Genomic DNA, 17,862 nt, shown 5'->3' with positions numbered 1-17,862 from the left:
TTGAACAAATTATTTCTGCAGACCCTTAAAACTGGAAAGTGGAAATCACTTAGCTGTTTTAAGCCCTTGAGTCATCTTTAATTGGAGACCTTTTTGTTGCAGCTCTCAGGAACTTCTTGGTGCTGGAGCACTTGACTGTTGCCCCTGGGTTAGGGCTCTGCAGCAGATCTGTTTCCACTGCTACAGATAGATTCATGTCCAGTCCATGACTGGGATCTGTGTATATGACAAAACTTATATGTGTAGGTAATGTCATTATACGTGTGAATTTGGTACATTTGTTATTACTTATCAGGGTAATAATTGAACTGTGCTAACAATTCTAGATTCTTCATTGCAATTAGTAGCCATCAGGTATCGTGGCTTCCAGAGAAGACCTAGAGAGTAAACAACTATTCTCCTAATTAATTTATCACAGTGTATCCTGTCTGCCTTTCTATCAGTGGCGATATTGAACTGGGTCTCTTGTTATCACTCATCCACCAATTTCTGCAACCATCAACTCTGAGCTATATCCTTCTGACAAATAAGTCTAGTGTGTTCAGTAATTATTGCAAGAATAAGGCAGGGAACTGATAAATGATGTTATATAAACCACATTTGTTCATCTAACAAATTTGAACTTCCCACTGATAGCACATTCCCAAGGCAGCTTGGAGGATTTTTCACTAAGAATGATCCACTCATCAGTGAATCAGAACATGGGAAAGGATTGCAAGAGGTCATCTGCTATGCAAGTCAAAATAATTAGTAACCCAGGGAACCTATTTCAGTAAAACAGGAAAATTTTGAAATCCTATTAAATAGTATAAACTTGGCAGAGTCATTAGGAAATGACACAATCCAACGTGCTCCAACTTTACATTGAGTAGGTTTTGCTGTGAATGTATTTGTGGAAATGTGAGTGTGTACATGTGTGTTAGATGCAGTGATTATGTTTTAGATGCCAATTCCACCAGGAGAACATAATATTAGGTCTGTTCTCATAGTCCCTACTGCAAGCATTCAAGAAAGGACTCGCACAGCATGATACAGCACATAATATAAAAACCGGAGTTTTATTGTATTGAGTTGTTGAAAACTAAATAAAAAAATTAAATTTGGACAGAAAAAACCAAACAGACAGAAGATCCTGACTGTAGGCTAGCCTGAGGCAGTAATGGATTTGTGGTAAGATAAACAGAAGTAAATGAACACTTAAGCAACAAAGATCCTGATTTCCTGTCAGATATGTTATAACAAACGGGACTCAGACATATATGAAACTTAATTATAAGACGTTGAACTGCTGTGGCATTTTCTATCATGAGCAGTAAAACTCCCAGTGAATCAAGTATCCCACCAGGACTGTGACAAATAGGTACACAGTGGTGTCTCAGTTTTGAAGAAAAGAAATACATAGGTAGGGAAATGAAAACCTGTGTTTTCCCAGAAGTTATTTGGTGCTTGCTCACTCCTTCCCCCCTCAAATTGTGTGGTAAACAGGACTGAAATCTAAACAAGAGGCAGTGCTGTGTGATTTGGCTGTTGGTCATAGAGTAATTTTGCAAATCGAGACTGTACTAAAGATTCATGAACAGCTTCTCTTCTAAATCAGGAAAATAAGAGGGCTTTGGAAAATGATAGTGGCCTGAGTCATTAGGATCTGATAGGATCCCTTCTGCGAGCTGGAAAGGAAGGGCAGACCCCAGTTGTTAAATTATGCCTGTGCAGGAAGCCTAATGAAGCAGCAAATGGGGTTAAATATACAGATGTTCCCAAAAGCCTAATAAAAAGGGGCTACTAGCCTGGCAGCACAAATTGTATTTGTCCTGCACCTGTGTGGAGACAGCAGAGTAGGGCATTTGGCAATGACATGGCATATTTCTCAAAATCCTGGAAGCAAACAAGTGCCCTGGACTTGCTCTTTCCTCAAATTCCTTGTGAATAACTTGACGCACCTTGCCTTTGTGGGGTCTGGCTCTTTGACTGAAGCTAAAGGAGCTTTCCACCCCTAGCAAAAATGTGTTCATGGACCAGCCACCAGAGCATGGAGCACAGAACCAGATTACATTCAGGTAGGCTGCACAGAGGAAACATAGCATGCTGATCTCCTCACTTGCAAGTCAGCACTCAATACCATGGCTCAGTGGAAGGCTGGCCAGTTCCTCAGCATGAGTGGACCACTGCAACTGGTTTTGGGGATCTTGCATTCCCCTGCTTTGTGGATATTCCCCAGTCTGTCCCAAGCTGAGAAGCAGTTTTGCTCTGGATTGTAAGATGCTGTTTGTAAGGCGGTAATTGTATTTGCTTGTCTGGCGAATCTAGAGTGCCTGTTAGGAAAGAACTTGTGAGAAAAGCTCCCCGGGGACCTCTCCTGCCACATCTGAGGTAAATGGCTCATTAAATGGCACTGATTGGTTTCAAATGGTGCAGCTGGAGGAGGGCTCCTGGGGGAGTCACCTGCAGCCTTGCCAAGGGTTCACATCTTCAGTGAGATGTGGGTCAGACCTGGCCTGGTCTGAAGAATTTAAAAGTATTGGTGATAGCACTTGGTTGTTCTCTAAACCTTGTCCTACCTCTGCAAACCACCTTCCATCCACCTAGGAACTCACTAGCCACCAGTCTCCAAGAGGAGGCTTCATGGTGAGTGTGTTTGTACCTTCACCATGTGCAATCCAGCCTTCTGATTTGAAGGGTTAAGCGTGCAGGAGGAGGAGGCAATACTTGTCCCAGCATCGGTAAACTTGGAGCAGATTTTCTGTGGGAAGCCATCTGTCAGCTAGGGAGTGGTGCTGTGTCAATTGATCAGCTCCACCTCCAGCTCAGCTCTGCAAACTACAGATCCCTGACCTTGTAGGTGACAGTGGGGGTGTACTGGGATCTCTGGAAGCTTTGAGATCCTGTAATGGAGCCTCTGCTCTTTCAGACCATGTGAGGGACACCATGCAGTGTCTGGCTGTCTCTTGCAGCAGGTAGTGATGGAAAGCCTGAGCTTGCAGGTGAAAAGGCTGTAGGAGAAAGAGAAGTTTTTTCCTCTATCCAGGGGATTGTATTTCACAGGGATGACGTGCAGTGTAGGGGACTTCTGATTAAAACTCGACCTGTCCCTATCCCAAACTTAAATCTGTCTCCCAGTGGCAGTGCTGAACCATGTTTTGGCTGTTTCAAGGTAAAAAAAAGGAAGGTGGAAAATATGAAATGTCTTCAGAAGAAAAATAGGAACTTACAATGTTCTGTAAATAACTTGCAATGTCTGGAAGGGTAAAATACTCCTTTTTGGTTTTAGACTGTAATAAAGCAAAAATGATTCTATAGGGTATACGTGTGTAAAAATGGTAAAACCGCCTTTGATCTATCTCCTAATTTAAAACCATTCACTGTAACACTACAGTGAGGTCAAATTCATACTCTGGTAGCACCACTGTTTTGTATCAGTTCAGCTCCTTCTCTTTTTCCTCAACTTTTCGTCAGGCATGCCCAAAAACAAGATAGGGAAGAAAATTGTGGCTTTTGGACATTCTTCTTAGTTTGCTTTTTGTCCCCCCAAAAAGGCAGTGACTGAGATTTCTATCCAACTCTATCAGCAATTTTCCTGATTTATTATGAGAGGGACACTTTCTTCTCTACTATTGTCTGTCCTTCCTTCTTTACTCCTCTCTGAGTGCTGAGTTGCTTAGGGAATGAAGAACACTTGGCTAGCCCAACTATTGGGGTGTTTATATGCCAAGAGACATCTTGGCAACCCAAAATCTGGCCTGGCTTACACCACCTTAATGATCTCATTTTGAATATAAGTTGCTTCTTCTTGCTGCTTCTGTAATAGAAATGCCAACAGTTGCTCAAGAGCAATTATTGCATGCACAGCCAAGTGGCCTGTGCTGTTTGATTTAAAGTGGGGTGCTTCCATTTCTCAGTGGAGTGGAATTGTTTTGCTGGGTTGTGATAAAGCTATCTATTTGGTGTATTGATTTTTGATGTTCTGATACACCCTTGTTGGTGAGGAGCTCTGAATTTTCTCCCTGAGTCTTTTGGGGCTGAATTCCCTTTGACAGTTAGGTGGTGCACTCATGTGGAACAAACTGTCAGCAGGCATTTTAGCTTGACCCTGTTTAAATCACTGGGAGGGCATTACCTCCTGCACCTTGCTATCATGCCTACTGACTCCTGAAACTGTGTGTATGTAGCCTTGAAACAATAGTGGATTTACCATCTAGTGTCCCCTGTTTGTCACTGAGGAAACAACCAGACAAGACTTCCAGATGCTGTGTATCAAACATTCCTGTAATTCAATAACCAGGCCCTTCAGATCTTTGACTCTCTGCTAGAAATGGTAAAAAATTGCAGTCAGTTCAGAGGCTCTTATGCATAGTAGTGTAGAAAGGCTCTTGTTGAACTTAATATAAAAATAAATACTAGTCATGGTGTAGCTGTCTTGCCTTTTCATGTTGCAGTAAGGCTGAGTCTTTGCACTCGAACATTCAGTTGCTACAAGTGGCTTTCAAAGTCACAGTGCAGTGAAGGATGTTGAAGATGCTTGTTCAGGAGTTTTTCAAATTCTGGCAGATGCTGTGACAATAGTTTGATTTTTCCTCTGTCTTTTCTAATTTTCTGTATAAGCTTCAGAGACATAAAGTATCTTTTTATTAGAAGAGTAGGTTCTTTTCCTGAGCACAGTAGGGAGAGAAGGAGATGAATTCCAGTGATAAAAAATGTGAGATGTTTTCCATGTATTGAGCGGCTCCAGTTGCTGCTTCTGTGGTTTTTTGTGTGTGTTTTTTTTTTAATCTTGTCTTCAGTTTGTTGCTGTTGTCTTTTCCTTTTTCTTTTGGCATACATTTATTTTTCCACAAAGCAAAGAGCAGCCCTAAGAGAACTTTCACGTGTGGGTGGTGAGCTGTACGGAGGAAGTGAACAGTTTAATCACCAAACCTCATAAGAGAGACATGGGGATCTGGGAGCAAGGATTCTTTCATATAGGATGTGACCCATAGGGAGCTCAGGAAAGAAAAATGAGCAGCTTAAGGCTGAGTATGGGATCAGGCCTTTATTGTTTTGTTTTGTTTTTGTTCTGGAGTTGCTGAGCTATAGCATATTTTGTTGATATAGGAAATGGCTATAGGTAATCAAATCCATGACTAAAGGATGAATGGATGATTGATTAACTACATCCCTGCCGAAAAACAGCTTTACCTGCCAGGCTGTAGGAGACTTAATTTGGTAGAGAGCTGTTCTAAATCTGACTGTCTTGAGGTAATGTCTTGAGGCACAATTAGTTTTCCCAGGCCTCAAACTCCTGAGTACGTCCTTTTGTATCTCTAGTCCAGTTTTCCAGGCTTATTAAAAGAAGGTGGGGCTGTTCTCATTCCTTAAAGTGATGTTTGGATTTAGAGAACTTTCTTATTATAATGGGATTCTCTACACAGAGAGATATAATTTAATTCAATTTTTTGTGGTTTTTTTTGTTTTTTTTTTAATTTGTGGTTGGGTTTTTTAACATTATCTAATCCTACTCTACAGAAGTCAGCAGAAGTCTGCAATTGATTTTAAAAGATAGAAGATAAATCCCTAAGAGAGCGTAACGACAAATACTTTTTTCCCTTCCTTTCCTTCATGAATTGGGCAAAACCCAGGGATTTGCATTTTTCTGGATCTGTCATAAATTGAAAGCCTGGTGAAATCCCAGGACAAAAAAGATTTACACTATGCCATTAGAGAGCTGAGATCTGTATAAAGCTCCCTTGGAGTCTTTGAGGTTGTAAAGTGGTACAAGTTCTGATTTTTGCAAAGATGAACTTAATATGGTAGAAGGGTATGAGAGCAATGCCAAGAGAAAGATTAAGCTGACATTTCTCTAAAATATGGTGTCAACAAACCTTTAGAAATCTGTTTTATTTTAATGTATTTTATGTTATTCTGAGACTGACCCCTCACAGTTGTACTGAGAACTGTACAGAACTCTGTGCTGCTGCTTCCTTTGAGAGGGGCTAGCAGTAAAGATTGTCAGAGCTATTTGTATCCAGTGATTTTGCCTACTCTATTTTTACTTTGGTCTGGATACTCAAACCAGAGTGACTGTCCCAAACTAAGTATCAAAGTGACTGTCCCAAAAATCAGTATCAAAACTGCTGTGTATCCTATTTATGCTACATGTAAGGTTATGATAATCCTATGATTAAAGCTCTTAATTTCATGGAAATATTTTATACATAATCTGTTTTTCTGTCCTCACTTGTGTACTACTTGCTCTCTGTCTGCTAGAATCAGGCCTAACAGTTGAAACCTTTAAGTAATTTTGGCAACTTGCCTTTAAAAATAAAGTAAGGACAGCTGGTCATAAAAAAGAATTTTACTTCCTTCTCACTTGCTTCACTTAAATTTTAAAAAGTTAAAAATCTTTAAGCTCTGGCCAAGATATGAAGTAAGATTCTGACTGTGTGCCTACCTCTTTATGCTCAATGGATTGACTAGGAATACTGTTTATTTCCTTTGACCTATTCTTGTTTTCTTTTTTTCTCTCTTCCTCTCTTTGACTTCCTATTCTAGGATGAGTCATCCATGTTCTTCCAGTTTGGCCCATCAATAGAACAGCAAGCTTCTGTCATGCTCAACATCATGGAAGAATACGACTGGTACATCTTCTCCATTGTCACTACTTACTTCCCTGGGTACCAGGACTTTGTGAACAAGATCCGCAGTACCATTGAGCACAGCTTTGTGGGTTGGGAACTGGAGGAGGTCCTCCTGTTGGACATGTCCCTGGATGATGGGGACTCAAAGATCCAGAACCAGCTCAAGAAGCTCCAAAGCCCTGTTATCCTCCTCTACTGCACAAAGGAAGAGGCCACCTACATTTTTGAGGTGGCCAACTCAGTGGGTCTGACAGGCTATGGTTACACGTGGATCGTGCCCAGCCTGGTGGCAGGGGATACAGACACAGTGCCATCCGAGTTCCCCACCGGGCTCATCTCTGTCTCATATGATGAATGGGACTACGGTCTTCCTGCCAGAGTAAGGGATGGAATAGCCATAATCACCACGGCTGCTTCTGATATGCTGTCTGAACACAGCTTCATCCCTGAGCCCAAGAGCAGCTGTTACAACACCCAGGAGAAAAGGATTTACCAGTCCAACATGCTCAACAGGTAAGGGAAAGAGCTGGGCCAGCCGTACAGCAGGGTGGTCAAAGATGACCTCTGATACCAGGATATTTCTCCTAGGGCGTGTGGTGCTTTGGGGCAGCAGATGTTGTTGGCCAGAACCTGGGCAAGGGGAGGTCAACTGAGGGTGGGCCCCATGTTCTGTGCATCATGGGTGCCAGTGTTGTCACCCCCTCAGAAAGCCTTCATACAACACAGAGGGCATGAGGAAAAGGAATAGTGAAGGCATAGTGCAACAATTTGAGTGTGCCCCTCAATGCACAAATTTTTGCTTTCATAACAGCACTGGACTTCTTGGGGTGTCTTTGCGTGACTGGGTCTGCAGCTCTCAGGTGGGTTCTTGCAGCAAGCAATGGAATTGTTTGTGTTGAAGTCTAGAAGGCACAGCTTCTGTTCCAGGCACTAGCACGTATAAAAAGGTGTCCCTTATAGGTGATGGTTGTGTAACCTACCTGGAATAGTTTCATGGCGACTGTTGTCTCAACACCATGTGTCCTTCTGCTGTTCATTAGCCCTGAATTACAAGACAGAAAGAAGTGCAAAGAGATGTGGAGAACTAGAGCTGCAAAAAGATTTAGAGCCATCAACTCCGCTCAGATCCTGCTTCATACTCAAAGGCTTTAAAGACCTTGGATGTCTTAAGAATCTGGTTTACCTCAGGGGGAGGGCTTGTGCTGTCATCCTGCTCTTTGGCACTTCACTGGCCATTGTCTGCTGGGTGTTTTGGGTACCGTTCTCTCTTGTGTACCTTATGCAGAAAGCCTAGTACCTTGATTAGAACAGCAAATTTTTCCAAATTGAAAAGGGTATTTAAACATGGGGAAAACCTGTTTGAATAAACATCTTCTTTTTATCCAAATTCAAAATTTTCTAAGAAACAGTGCCAAGACATCTATTTAAAGGCATAGAGGAAAGTTGTGGTGGAACAACCTCTAGAACAACGCTCTGATTACTAAATGTTCCTTTTTGTCCCAAATGGAATTTTAACGAGTAGCAAAGCAGCCCGGATAATTAGACATGGAATTCAGGTGCCCCCTGACCTGCTCAGCTGTTATTGTCCAATGTTTTACATATAAAATCCTTGGACATTTTTGATCCTTTGTGGTGAGAAAAGGAGAATCCAGGCAGTAGACATCAGGCCACACAGAGCTCAGTGTCTTTGTTCATTTGTCGTGTTGAATCACTGAGCAGTGCAAATGTGATGGATTGGTCTGCGTGCTGTGACCCCTCACTGTCAGCTTTACTAGGCAGATAGAGGGACTAAGGGACAAGGAAGCAGAGAACTTTATTCTTTGGCCTAATACATTACCCTTATTGCTATTTGTTCTTTGTCTCTATGATCCATTGGCATATTACCAGGTCTCATTTCTTTTACTCCCTCCTCCCCATGATGTTTTTTTTCTCTATGCAGGCCTCAAAACTACCAAAGGTGCCCAAAACTTTTATCTCTTTCCTTCCCAGAGAGGCTTAGGAGTAAGGGTTTTTTCTGCAGCTCTTTTGAGTCATCACTGAAATGATTAAGCAGGGAAAATATATTTAGTGTATTCAAAATAACGAGAAGTAACATCAAGCCAGGCTTTTGTTCTACCTTTCCAAATGAAGAGGGATTTTGGGGGGAGCTCTATTGTGTCTTTTCAGCAGTTATCTAGAAAACAAAACGTTCCCTGCTATGTGATGCAGCGTTCTGCAGAGACCTTCTGCTAATGAGTTCTGTTGACACTCTGTTAGCCTGTGCATAACATCACACCCGTATAGCTATGCTGCTTCGAGGAGTCAACATAATCTCTCTGCACCTTTTTTGCATTGTTTAGAAGTCGCCAGCTCAGAGACTCTTGAGTGTAGATAGGACAGCACAGTTGCACCGTGTAGATATGCCCTGAAGCCTGGGCACCCCGCATGAAAGCAGTTCTTGTCACTTTTGAAGATCCTAGCTTTCTTTTCACCTTCATGGCCCAGTCATGCTATTTCTGCTCCCTTGTCTGCTTTGGGTACAGCATTCACAGGAATGAGTGCCAATACCTGTAGCTATACCCAGCTTAGTTTGGGTACTGACATCAGTCTCACTGAGAAGCACAGTCAAATTAGCCTGTGCCAAGCTCTGTTCTGCCACTGTGTAGATTGCTGCAGGCACCTGAGCTAACTCAGAAATCATTATACTTTTGTAGTGATTTGTGAGCACAGTGCAAATATTCTCTTTGCCTCACATGGTGCTGGCCTGTGAGGGGGTTCTGACCTTGCCTCTTTTCCCCCACACCCGCCCATATTTCCACCCTCTTTGTATTTCCAAGTGAGATGGTTAAAAAGTCTGACCAGTGGGTTGGGTTCTTAGTTTTTTATTTAAGTCAAATTACTTTCAGGTACCTTTTGAAGTTTAAAACCTAGTGGTGTCTGAAATAAGCCATTGCTTTTACAAATCCAAGGGTTCAATAGAAATTGGATGGCTTCAAACTCAGCCTCATGCCTGTGGAGGAGGAGAGGTAGAGGAGAAGCATAAGATGTGGAAGGAGGCAATCATGAAGACGTGAGTTCATCTCACTGAGCTAAAACCCACAGAGATTAATAGCTGTAATCTGTGTTCATACCTTCAAGTTCCATTGAATTTTCTGGAATTTACTCTGTGCTAAACTTTAAACCTCTCATGATATGCTTTGTCTGTCTGGGATATTACAGATTCTGCAGACCTGGCTACTTCGTACTTTCTGTAACCCCTTCCACCTGTTAGGATCCCACGGTACTTGTGCACTGTGCACACCAGGTAGCAGCAATACTTGCGTGTCTGGAACATGATTTGGCTCATTTTGGACTGGACTACAGGTTCTGGAAAGCTAATTTTAGCCTTGCTCTGGACCAAGCAATACTATATTCAGCCATCTGCAACTTACAGTTCCCCTTCCACATGCCTACACAGAGTGATGAAATGCATGTACGTGGGCTTGATGTCTGGGGAGACAAAGTGCATGTGTATGTGACCTCAGATAAAGCATCACCATGTAGCTACTGTTTCAGAAACTCTCGAAGCTAATCCAAAGTGTTCCAATTTACTTCAAATCCATAGCTGGGGAGGCAATGCAATAAAGGAATTTTCCCATTTTACTCTTTGGAGAGTGACACATCCAACTAAAAAAATGTGTAATTTAGTTCAGCTGGGGCACACTATACACTGTGAATTAGTCATTTCCCAAGATCATCCTTTGAACTCTGACCATTTCTTACTTTTTTTCCTCATCCGTCTAAAAGGGCAGTTGTTCTGAATGCAGCTAAAATCAAATAGTCTTGCAAAACATGTTGTCAGTGGTTGATCTGGGTATATAATGGAGTAAAGAGAAAATGAACGGAATGGTGTTCCAATTCTCCCTATCTTTCTTCCTTTTTACACTGACACTTGTTCGTTTTTGCAAGAACTTGCGCAAACAAAGTTTTATTTGAAGTATGGCTGCAAGCACAAAAAGAAACAAGACAGACTGTTATCTAAATGCCATTTCTTGACAATGTAGGTGTTTGGTCTGCATCTTCTTGTATTGCTAATGGTCTCATAGCAACTGTTTCTGTCTGTTTTGAAACTGGTTCTCTTTTGTGTTAGACTGGAACCGCAGAAGTATGATCACGACCATTGAATATTTTGGATTTTGTCCAATAAGTGAACTGGCTGATGAGATAACTCCACTAAAGAATAGTAAAATGATACTTTGAAAGAGTTTTGTTCTACAAGGTCTGTTAGTTATCTTTTTGAATGATTTTTGAGGAATTTTTCCTCTAGTGAGGGATTTATCTCAATTTATGCTGATAATAGGCTTAGGTGGTAATTTGGAGTCCAAATATCCAAATGCTGTTTCCCAGTTCAATTACAGTCTTTAATTCTTTGTTCTGTTTATAATAATTACCTATTCATTTATTCCTTCATTGTCCCAGAAAAAAATCTGATCTGAATATTTCGGTCTACCAAGTTTGTAGTTATCCCAATATCAGGTCTTCTGGGCATCCAGCAAAACCACTGTGTGCTCTGCTCTTTTCTATTGGATGAGAAGATCTCAAAGGTTGGGAAGGAAATGTTCAGATGAGCTCTTATCTCTTGGCCCTTACTAGGAGAGTTGCTAGGCTTCCAGGCATCCTGCAAAACTCATCGTTTTTCCCTTCACCATGGCTGCTGAGGAGTGAGTGGGCAGAGGTGGATGTGTTTATAGGCAGCCTTCTGCTTATTTCGTTATTTTAATTGATGGGACAGATTTCCTTGAGCTCTGGATTGGTGCTTCTCATTACATTTTAGAAATGGGAAGAAATAACTAAATGACAGGAGTATTCTTAGGAGTGGAATTCAGAGATGAGTCACAAGAAATGAATATAATTTCTGGCACATATTTGAGAAATGGAAGCTCAGCTGTTTTGTATGGATATTCACAGTCTTTGGGCTACATAAGTTGTGGTTTTATTGTAGCCTTCAGTGAGACCTGGGTTTTTTCTCCTTGTTGTCATGGCTGCTTGTGAATGCGGGGCCATAACTACTAGTTTGTTGTTGTAGGGTTTCTAATGAGTTCTCTACTGATTGGTTTTAATAGTCTCTCATTTAACACCAGGCTGCACACAGCAGATTTCATTTTAATAAAAAGTGCAGTGGAGCATTTACTTTGGAATTAAAATACAAATGTGGAATTATACCACCTTTGCAAAGAAATACTTTTAGAGCGAAACAAAGTTGGGTTCAATTCTGTACCTCAGATTCTTCAAATAGGAAAACAGCTGGCAAGATGCTCAGTGCATTGTTTGGACATGATACCTCACTCTGGGGGAAGTAACATTCATCTGTAGTTTTACCTTGCCAAATAGATAAGAAATGCAGAACATTTGATGAGTACTTGGAAACTGTTCTCCCTGGAGCAACCAGGGCAAGCTCTGTTCTCACATGAGACCACATTTCCCTAATAGAAACTAGGAATTGCTGGGGCAATAGATACCTGTACAGTGAGCAGAGAAAGTTCTTGCAATTGGGTTGTACAAACAAGTTGCTTCCATGGAAACCCAAAACCATATGGGTTGTACATATCCCTAAAAAAGTGCAATGCCCCTTCAGGGTATTGTGTCACCCTGATACCCGTGAGCAGCACCATACCCATAGCACACGGGACCTGTTTTCCCCAGATCAGTGCCAAGGACAGTGCCCAGGCAACACCTTTCCTTGTTTTTCTAGTCTCTCTCAACCCACCCTCCTGCCCTCTCCTCTCTAATGATGGCAGCCATAGCCTTCCACACCAGACACAGGGGTCATCATATACAATTTTCAGGTGCTTCCATAGAGCCACTCTGTGTTGTCTCCTAGTTGAGTGAGTCACAGACCTTCACACAGTGCAGTAGGGGAGTTGAGGGCAGGAATGGACAATGGACCATTTGAACTGCTCTTTCTCCATTCACAAATTTGCCAAGTTATGCTCATACTAAGAGACAGGAGTCCCGTCTTGCTCAGTTTGGCAGGGCTACATCTACCTGCTTGGCAGCTGGCTGGGAAGCCCTGCTCCAGCCCTTGAATCCTGCGGTGCTCCAGTTGTAGGAGGCACAGTGCCAGGACTTGCTTCTTAATACTGGGGAGGTGGTGAGAGAAGGTATGAATGGCATGTTCCTGAGGATGCAGAAATTGCCCTTTTCAGGAACTCGGAGGGTGAGGGAGCATTTGTAACTTTTGACCTTTAGGAGCCTTTAGGCCAGTGTCTAGTTAGCAGCTCGTTATGTTCCCACTGGTTGGTGTGTCCTGCTGCCATCAGGCTGGTGCAGAGTGGCAGCACGTGGCGTGAGCACTGCTGACAGATTAGACATCCCTGCTGCTGAAATCTGCTTGTTCCTGTCACTGCTCCAGCAGCAGCTGGAGGCTCGGGCTGGCCTGTGCCTCCTGCCTCTGTCAGGGTCTCTCTGCCTCCCTGCATCCCCTGTTGTACGTCATCTCACTCTCTGTGTGTACTGCCGTCACCTTTTTCTGTCCCTGTCTTGCATCTCCTATTGCATTTCATTTGCCCTGTGTGCAGTGCAGTGGTGCAGTGCTGGTGAAAGGTGCTGGGTTTGTTGGCTTGGGGCTACTGTTATTCATGTTGCCTGGTCAGGAGGTGAGCAGTCATGTGCCACCACATCTTGGATGAAGTGTTGGCTTCCTCTGACTCTTTTTTTTTCTGTCACTGGAGAGGAATGCTGAGAGCAGTTTGTAACTTGCTCTTGATCCAAACCTCACCCATGCAGGTGGGCTGCTAAAGGTGCCTGATGCAGAAGAGCAGTCTGTGTCTGGCTGTCCTCCTTGCTCTGCCCAGCTCTTAAGCAGTCCTGCTTGGGTAGTGGGAAGCACAGCTGTCCTGCAAAGGAAGGTCAAACATCAAACTAACTTATCTGCTGGTAGGATACTGGAGATCCTGGCTTCTCAGTGGGAGTATACGAGGGGGAGAGGAGGTACTTGCTCTGCGTGGACAGTTGGGTATTTCAGCCTCTTTGCAGTTAAAATAAGATCACAGAATCACAAAATATTCTGAGTTGGAAGGGACCCACAAGGATCATCAAGTCCAACTCTTAAGTGAATAGCATGTTCACGGATTGAACCTGCAACCTTGCTGATACTTGCACCTTGCTCTAAACTACTAAGCTAATAGAAGGGTTCAAGTGAAGTGATGGGTTTTTGGCAAGCATTATCTTTTGATTAAAGGACATACCCTTTCATTAACTCCTCCAAAATCCACCAGATGGGAATGAATTTTGGTATGCACCATCAGTTTCCAGATGGGAAAATGTCCGTGTTCTGCTTCCAGCCCTCTGAGACATATTCTGCTCTGCAGCCAAGTCCAATTAGTGCTGGTACCGTGGCAACTTCACTTGCTGGTGACAATATGTTTTAATGTTTGCCTTCAGACTCTCTCCACTCCTCATGGAAAGTGAGTCAAAATCCTCCCTCTGTGGTGGAGCTTTGAAACCACAAACCCAGTTCAGGCTCCAGTTCAGCACCAGTTATGCCTTTGCTGATCCTGCTCTGATCCCAAAATGCACTTAGGGTGCTGTGGGCTTGAAAGCACCTCAGGGAATTTGAAAGCCTGCTTTAGCAGAGCAGTGGAGGGATGGTGAGAAATACTCTTTTTTCCTTCAAAAAATAGCTTGATGGGGCAGTGGATATTTTCTGGCTTGCACACCTGCACACTGATGGCTGGCCATAAGTGGTTTCATCACTGGTGCCTATCAAGAACATGTGCATTTTTTTTCCCTTTCTGATAGAAACATAATTTCTTCCCCCCCCCCCCCCCCCCCACCTCCTCCCCTCAGACTTAACGTTCTTACTATCTTTCAAGTTTTTAAAAATAGGATCTGCCGCGTTGCTATGGCTCCCTGTGCAACTCTAGAGCAGCTTTTTCTTCCCTTTGATGCAATTTGGATCCATGCTGCTTGCTCCCTCCTGGAAGGCGGGGAGGGGGGATGACCATGACAGCCTCTGTGAGGTCAGAAATTCACTAAAAGAAAGGAAAAATATTAAGTCAGACGACCTTTCTAGGAAAAGAGTGGAGGTATTAACCCTGGTGTGGCTGGCATGAGATTTTATGTTCTGCAGTTTTAACACTGTTCCTGTGGTTTAACTTTCAGTGGGGTGTTCTTCCCCCTTTCTTTCCTGCACGCTTGTGTGATGGAGCTGAGCCCTGTCAAACAGCTGCTGAAGCACCTGCTGTTCAGTGGCTTTTGCCATCGATGCTTTGTCCAAGAGCTTGTGCATGATTAAGTGCTTTTCTGAATTGAGGCTTAGAGCACTCCTGACTAGATGCTGCTGATGAAATCCCTCTCAAAATCATTGCTTCAAGGGCTACTCGGTCTTGCATCCACATTTTGGGAAAATGTGGATCTGCATATCTGTGGGGCAGCTGAATATTTTCTGAAAGGGATCATACCAAATATTGCACAGGTAACAGGTTTTGAATACCTGTTACCTGTGCAGAGTCCAGACCTCCCTATGCAGACCTCTTCAGACCTCTCCACTGGCCTATTTTCAAGCAGCAATAATCTTTAAAGTACATTTTGTTTTACTTTGCAAATTTTATTTTCATTCACAGTCCAAAGGTGAACATTCTTTTAAAAATCTGAGCAAAAAAAATCCCTGTTCCTCCAATTTTGAGTTAAGAGAGTGTGAAATGAATGAATTTGTTCTGCTTTCAAATAATTAGCCAGCAGTAGGGTTTCTGTTGGTGTGGACAAATAACTCAAAGCTAGCTTCACATCAAACTTCAGAAATTGGTTTGCAGTTTTAGACAAGGGATTCCTGCTTTGCTAAGGTTAGAAAATGTGATTTTGAATTGAATATAAATATTTGAGGGTGATGTATGTTACCTTAGTGTATTTTTTTTTGTATTGCACATTCACTGTGTGCTATATTTTTTGAAGTATTAGAATGGAATAAAATCTAGAAATGTGGTATTTAAAATGTTTGAATGTGAGTGAAATAATAACAAAGAAAATAGGAATATCAGAGACTTGTCAGCTTGTCCAGTACACCCTGCTCTATCATTTCTGCAGCGTGTTCTCTCCTGATTTAAGTAATAAAAATGTCCCTACTCAAGCCTGCAAGCACCTTAATATAAAATGAATATTAAAATCTAACCGTAGCTGCCCTTGAAATGATCAATCAGACTGAATGCTGCCAGCCATCGTCATACAAAGAAAGCTCTTTTCTGTCCCTCTGGAGAGATTTCTGATCCTGCTGTATCACACCAAACAGGTCTCTATGCCTGTCTTGATTGAATAAGGATGGTAAGGTGATTTGGCCTCCCCTTTGCAGTAATGTAGCATGAGAAATGGTGGAAAAACAGCTTTGGTGAACTCAGTGTTGGTCTTTGTTAAAGATCTGGAGAGACAGAAGATAATCCGATGAAAAGTTCGCCCTCTTGATGGTGTGGTCGTGATGGAAGAGAGCTGCCACAATGGACTGAAAACCTGTGAACCTCTGTAGCCTGACAGTGGTTAAAAATGCACAAATGCTGACTCGATGCTGACTTTTTTTACTTCGTTTTTGAAGCTGTATTAAAACGAGATGAAAATGAGTTTTCAGTGTCTTGCCCAGTGTTCTTCCCTGTATTATTAGTGTCACAAATGAAATAATTTTTCAGCAAGAGGGCTACCTCCAGTAGCAGTGTCAGCATCTTACATTTATTTATGACAGGCTGTAGCATCCTTTATCAGCAGTTCCAAAGCACTTCACAAAGTAGAAGGGGATGGCTTAATTCACCAAAAAAACCCAACCATCTCTTGGGTCAAATAGAGCAGCTGTTTAATAGAATATAATATGAAGTGGAGATGAATACTGCACCTCTCTGGAGCTGCACGAGGAATTTCAGCTGGCAGCATTAATTTACTAGAGGTGGATATTCGCCAAGACATTGGGGGTGTTTAATGAGCACAAGATATTAGCGGCAGTGCCACACATGCCTCTCTTACGCCTGTGTGAAGCAGGCAGCCAGCAGCTCCAGAAGTGGTTTCACGAAGGAGGTTAGCAACTTTTCCAGTGTGCAGACTTCAAGAGCAAATGATATCTAATTTCAGTGACCTCCTTCATCCCAAGAGAATGACATGTTTTGAGTTGATATATCAAGATTTTACATTGATTATCTGCTTCTTTTCCCTGGAGACAGCCCTGGGCAGAGGGAGATGTCCAACAAGGCTCTGTGGTTACAGACTGGTTACAGACAAGTGATGACTAGAACTGGATGGAGAGCAAAAGGGTTGACTACAATGAAGCTCTGAGAGGATTTAGCCACATGGGTATTAGATGTCATATATAACAGATGGTCCTCCCAAAAGGATACTTTTCATTGCTTTCTTCCCCCTTAAAATAATGTGTCACTGACAGATTAGGCCCTGTGAGTGATATGAAGTACCTCAAAGAGATTGCTGCAAGCAATGCTTTCTACCTTCTTCACAAAGATGCTGATATTGTCCTTCTGCATCTGAGTGGTGACGTATGGCATGGTGAGAGTGTACAAGAGCTGGTACTTAAGCCATGACAAAATGCTCTTCAGCATCACCAGGGGACTGTGAAGACTTTGAGGTGCAAAACACAGATGCTTACAGCCTCTGAATAAATCTGAACATCTAGCAACTGCTGTTCAGTATGCTTAGTGTGTAATCATGTCAAAAAGCTGTTCTGCAGGGCAGCGTGGGATATTGGGCTTTCCAGCATTTGACTTGCCCAGGTTTAGGAAGTGCAGCAGAATCATTATTTCAGAGTTCTGCATGCTTTGCTGCTCTTGTCTCAGTTTCCTTTTCTTTTCCTTACAGGCATGTAGCTGAGACACTGGGGGGATTTACTTGCAGTTCTATTTTGGTTTTAATGTAGCCTTGAGATGGAGAAGGTCTTGCTTTCTGCAAATGTGAGACTACAGGTCAGATGAATCACGGAATCACAGAATGGTTTGAGTTGGAAGGGCACCTTGAAGATCATCTAGTTCCAAGCTCCCTGCCATGGGAGGGGACATCTTCAACTAGACCAAATTGTTCAGAGTCCCATCTGACCTGGCTTTGAACACCCACAGGGATGGGGCATCCACACCTTCTCTTTCTTGTAAGTTCCTTTCAGGTACTGAAGGCTACAATTAGGTCACCCCAAAGGCTTCTCTTTTCCATATTGAACAATCCAAATTCTCTCAGCCTTTCCTAACAGGAGAGGTACTTCAACAAGTGCCTTGGAGGTGGCACCAAGCCCCAGTTTCTCTGGTAGCCGTGGAAAGAT

The 17,862-nt window shown here is 42.6% G+C and overlaps 1 protein-coding gene across 1 annotated transcript in view; it reads left to right on the top strand.

Annotated features, from left to right (window-relative positions):
• The window catches only part of GRIN2B (glutamate ionotropic receptor NMDA type subunit 2B), a 221,483-nt gene that overhangs the window by 76,632 nt on the left and 126,989 nt on the right, over positions 1 to 17,862 (top strand). Inside the window, exon 4 of the mRNA XM_014882568.2 lies at positions 6,526 to 7,124. Within this exon, the coding sequence (XP_014738054.2) occupies positions 6,526 to 7,124 (599 nt within the window). The remainder of the gene's footprint in view (positions 1 to 6,525; positions 7,125 to 17,862) is intronic.

This window comes from Sturnus vulgaris, chromosome 5 (assembly GCF_052056855.1).
Source record: "Sturnus vulgaris isolate bStuVul1 chromosome 5, bStuVul1.hap1, whole genome shotgun sequence".
NCBI lineage: Eukaryota > Metazoa > Chordata > Aves > Passeriformes > Sturnidae > Sturnus > Sturnus vulgaris.
The sequence above is the reverse complement of the archived record's forward strand: the minus strand, read 5'-3'. Positions and strand labels throughout refer to the sequence as shown.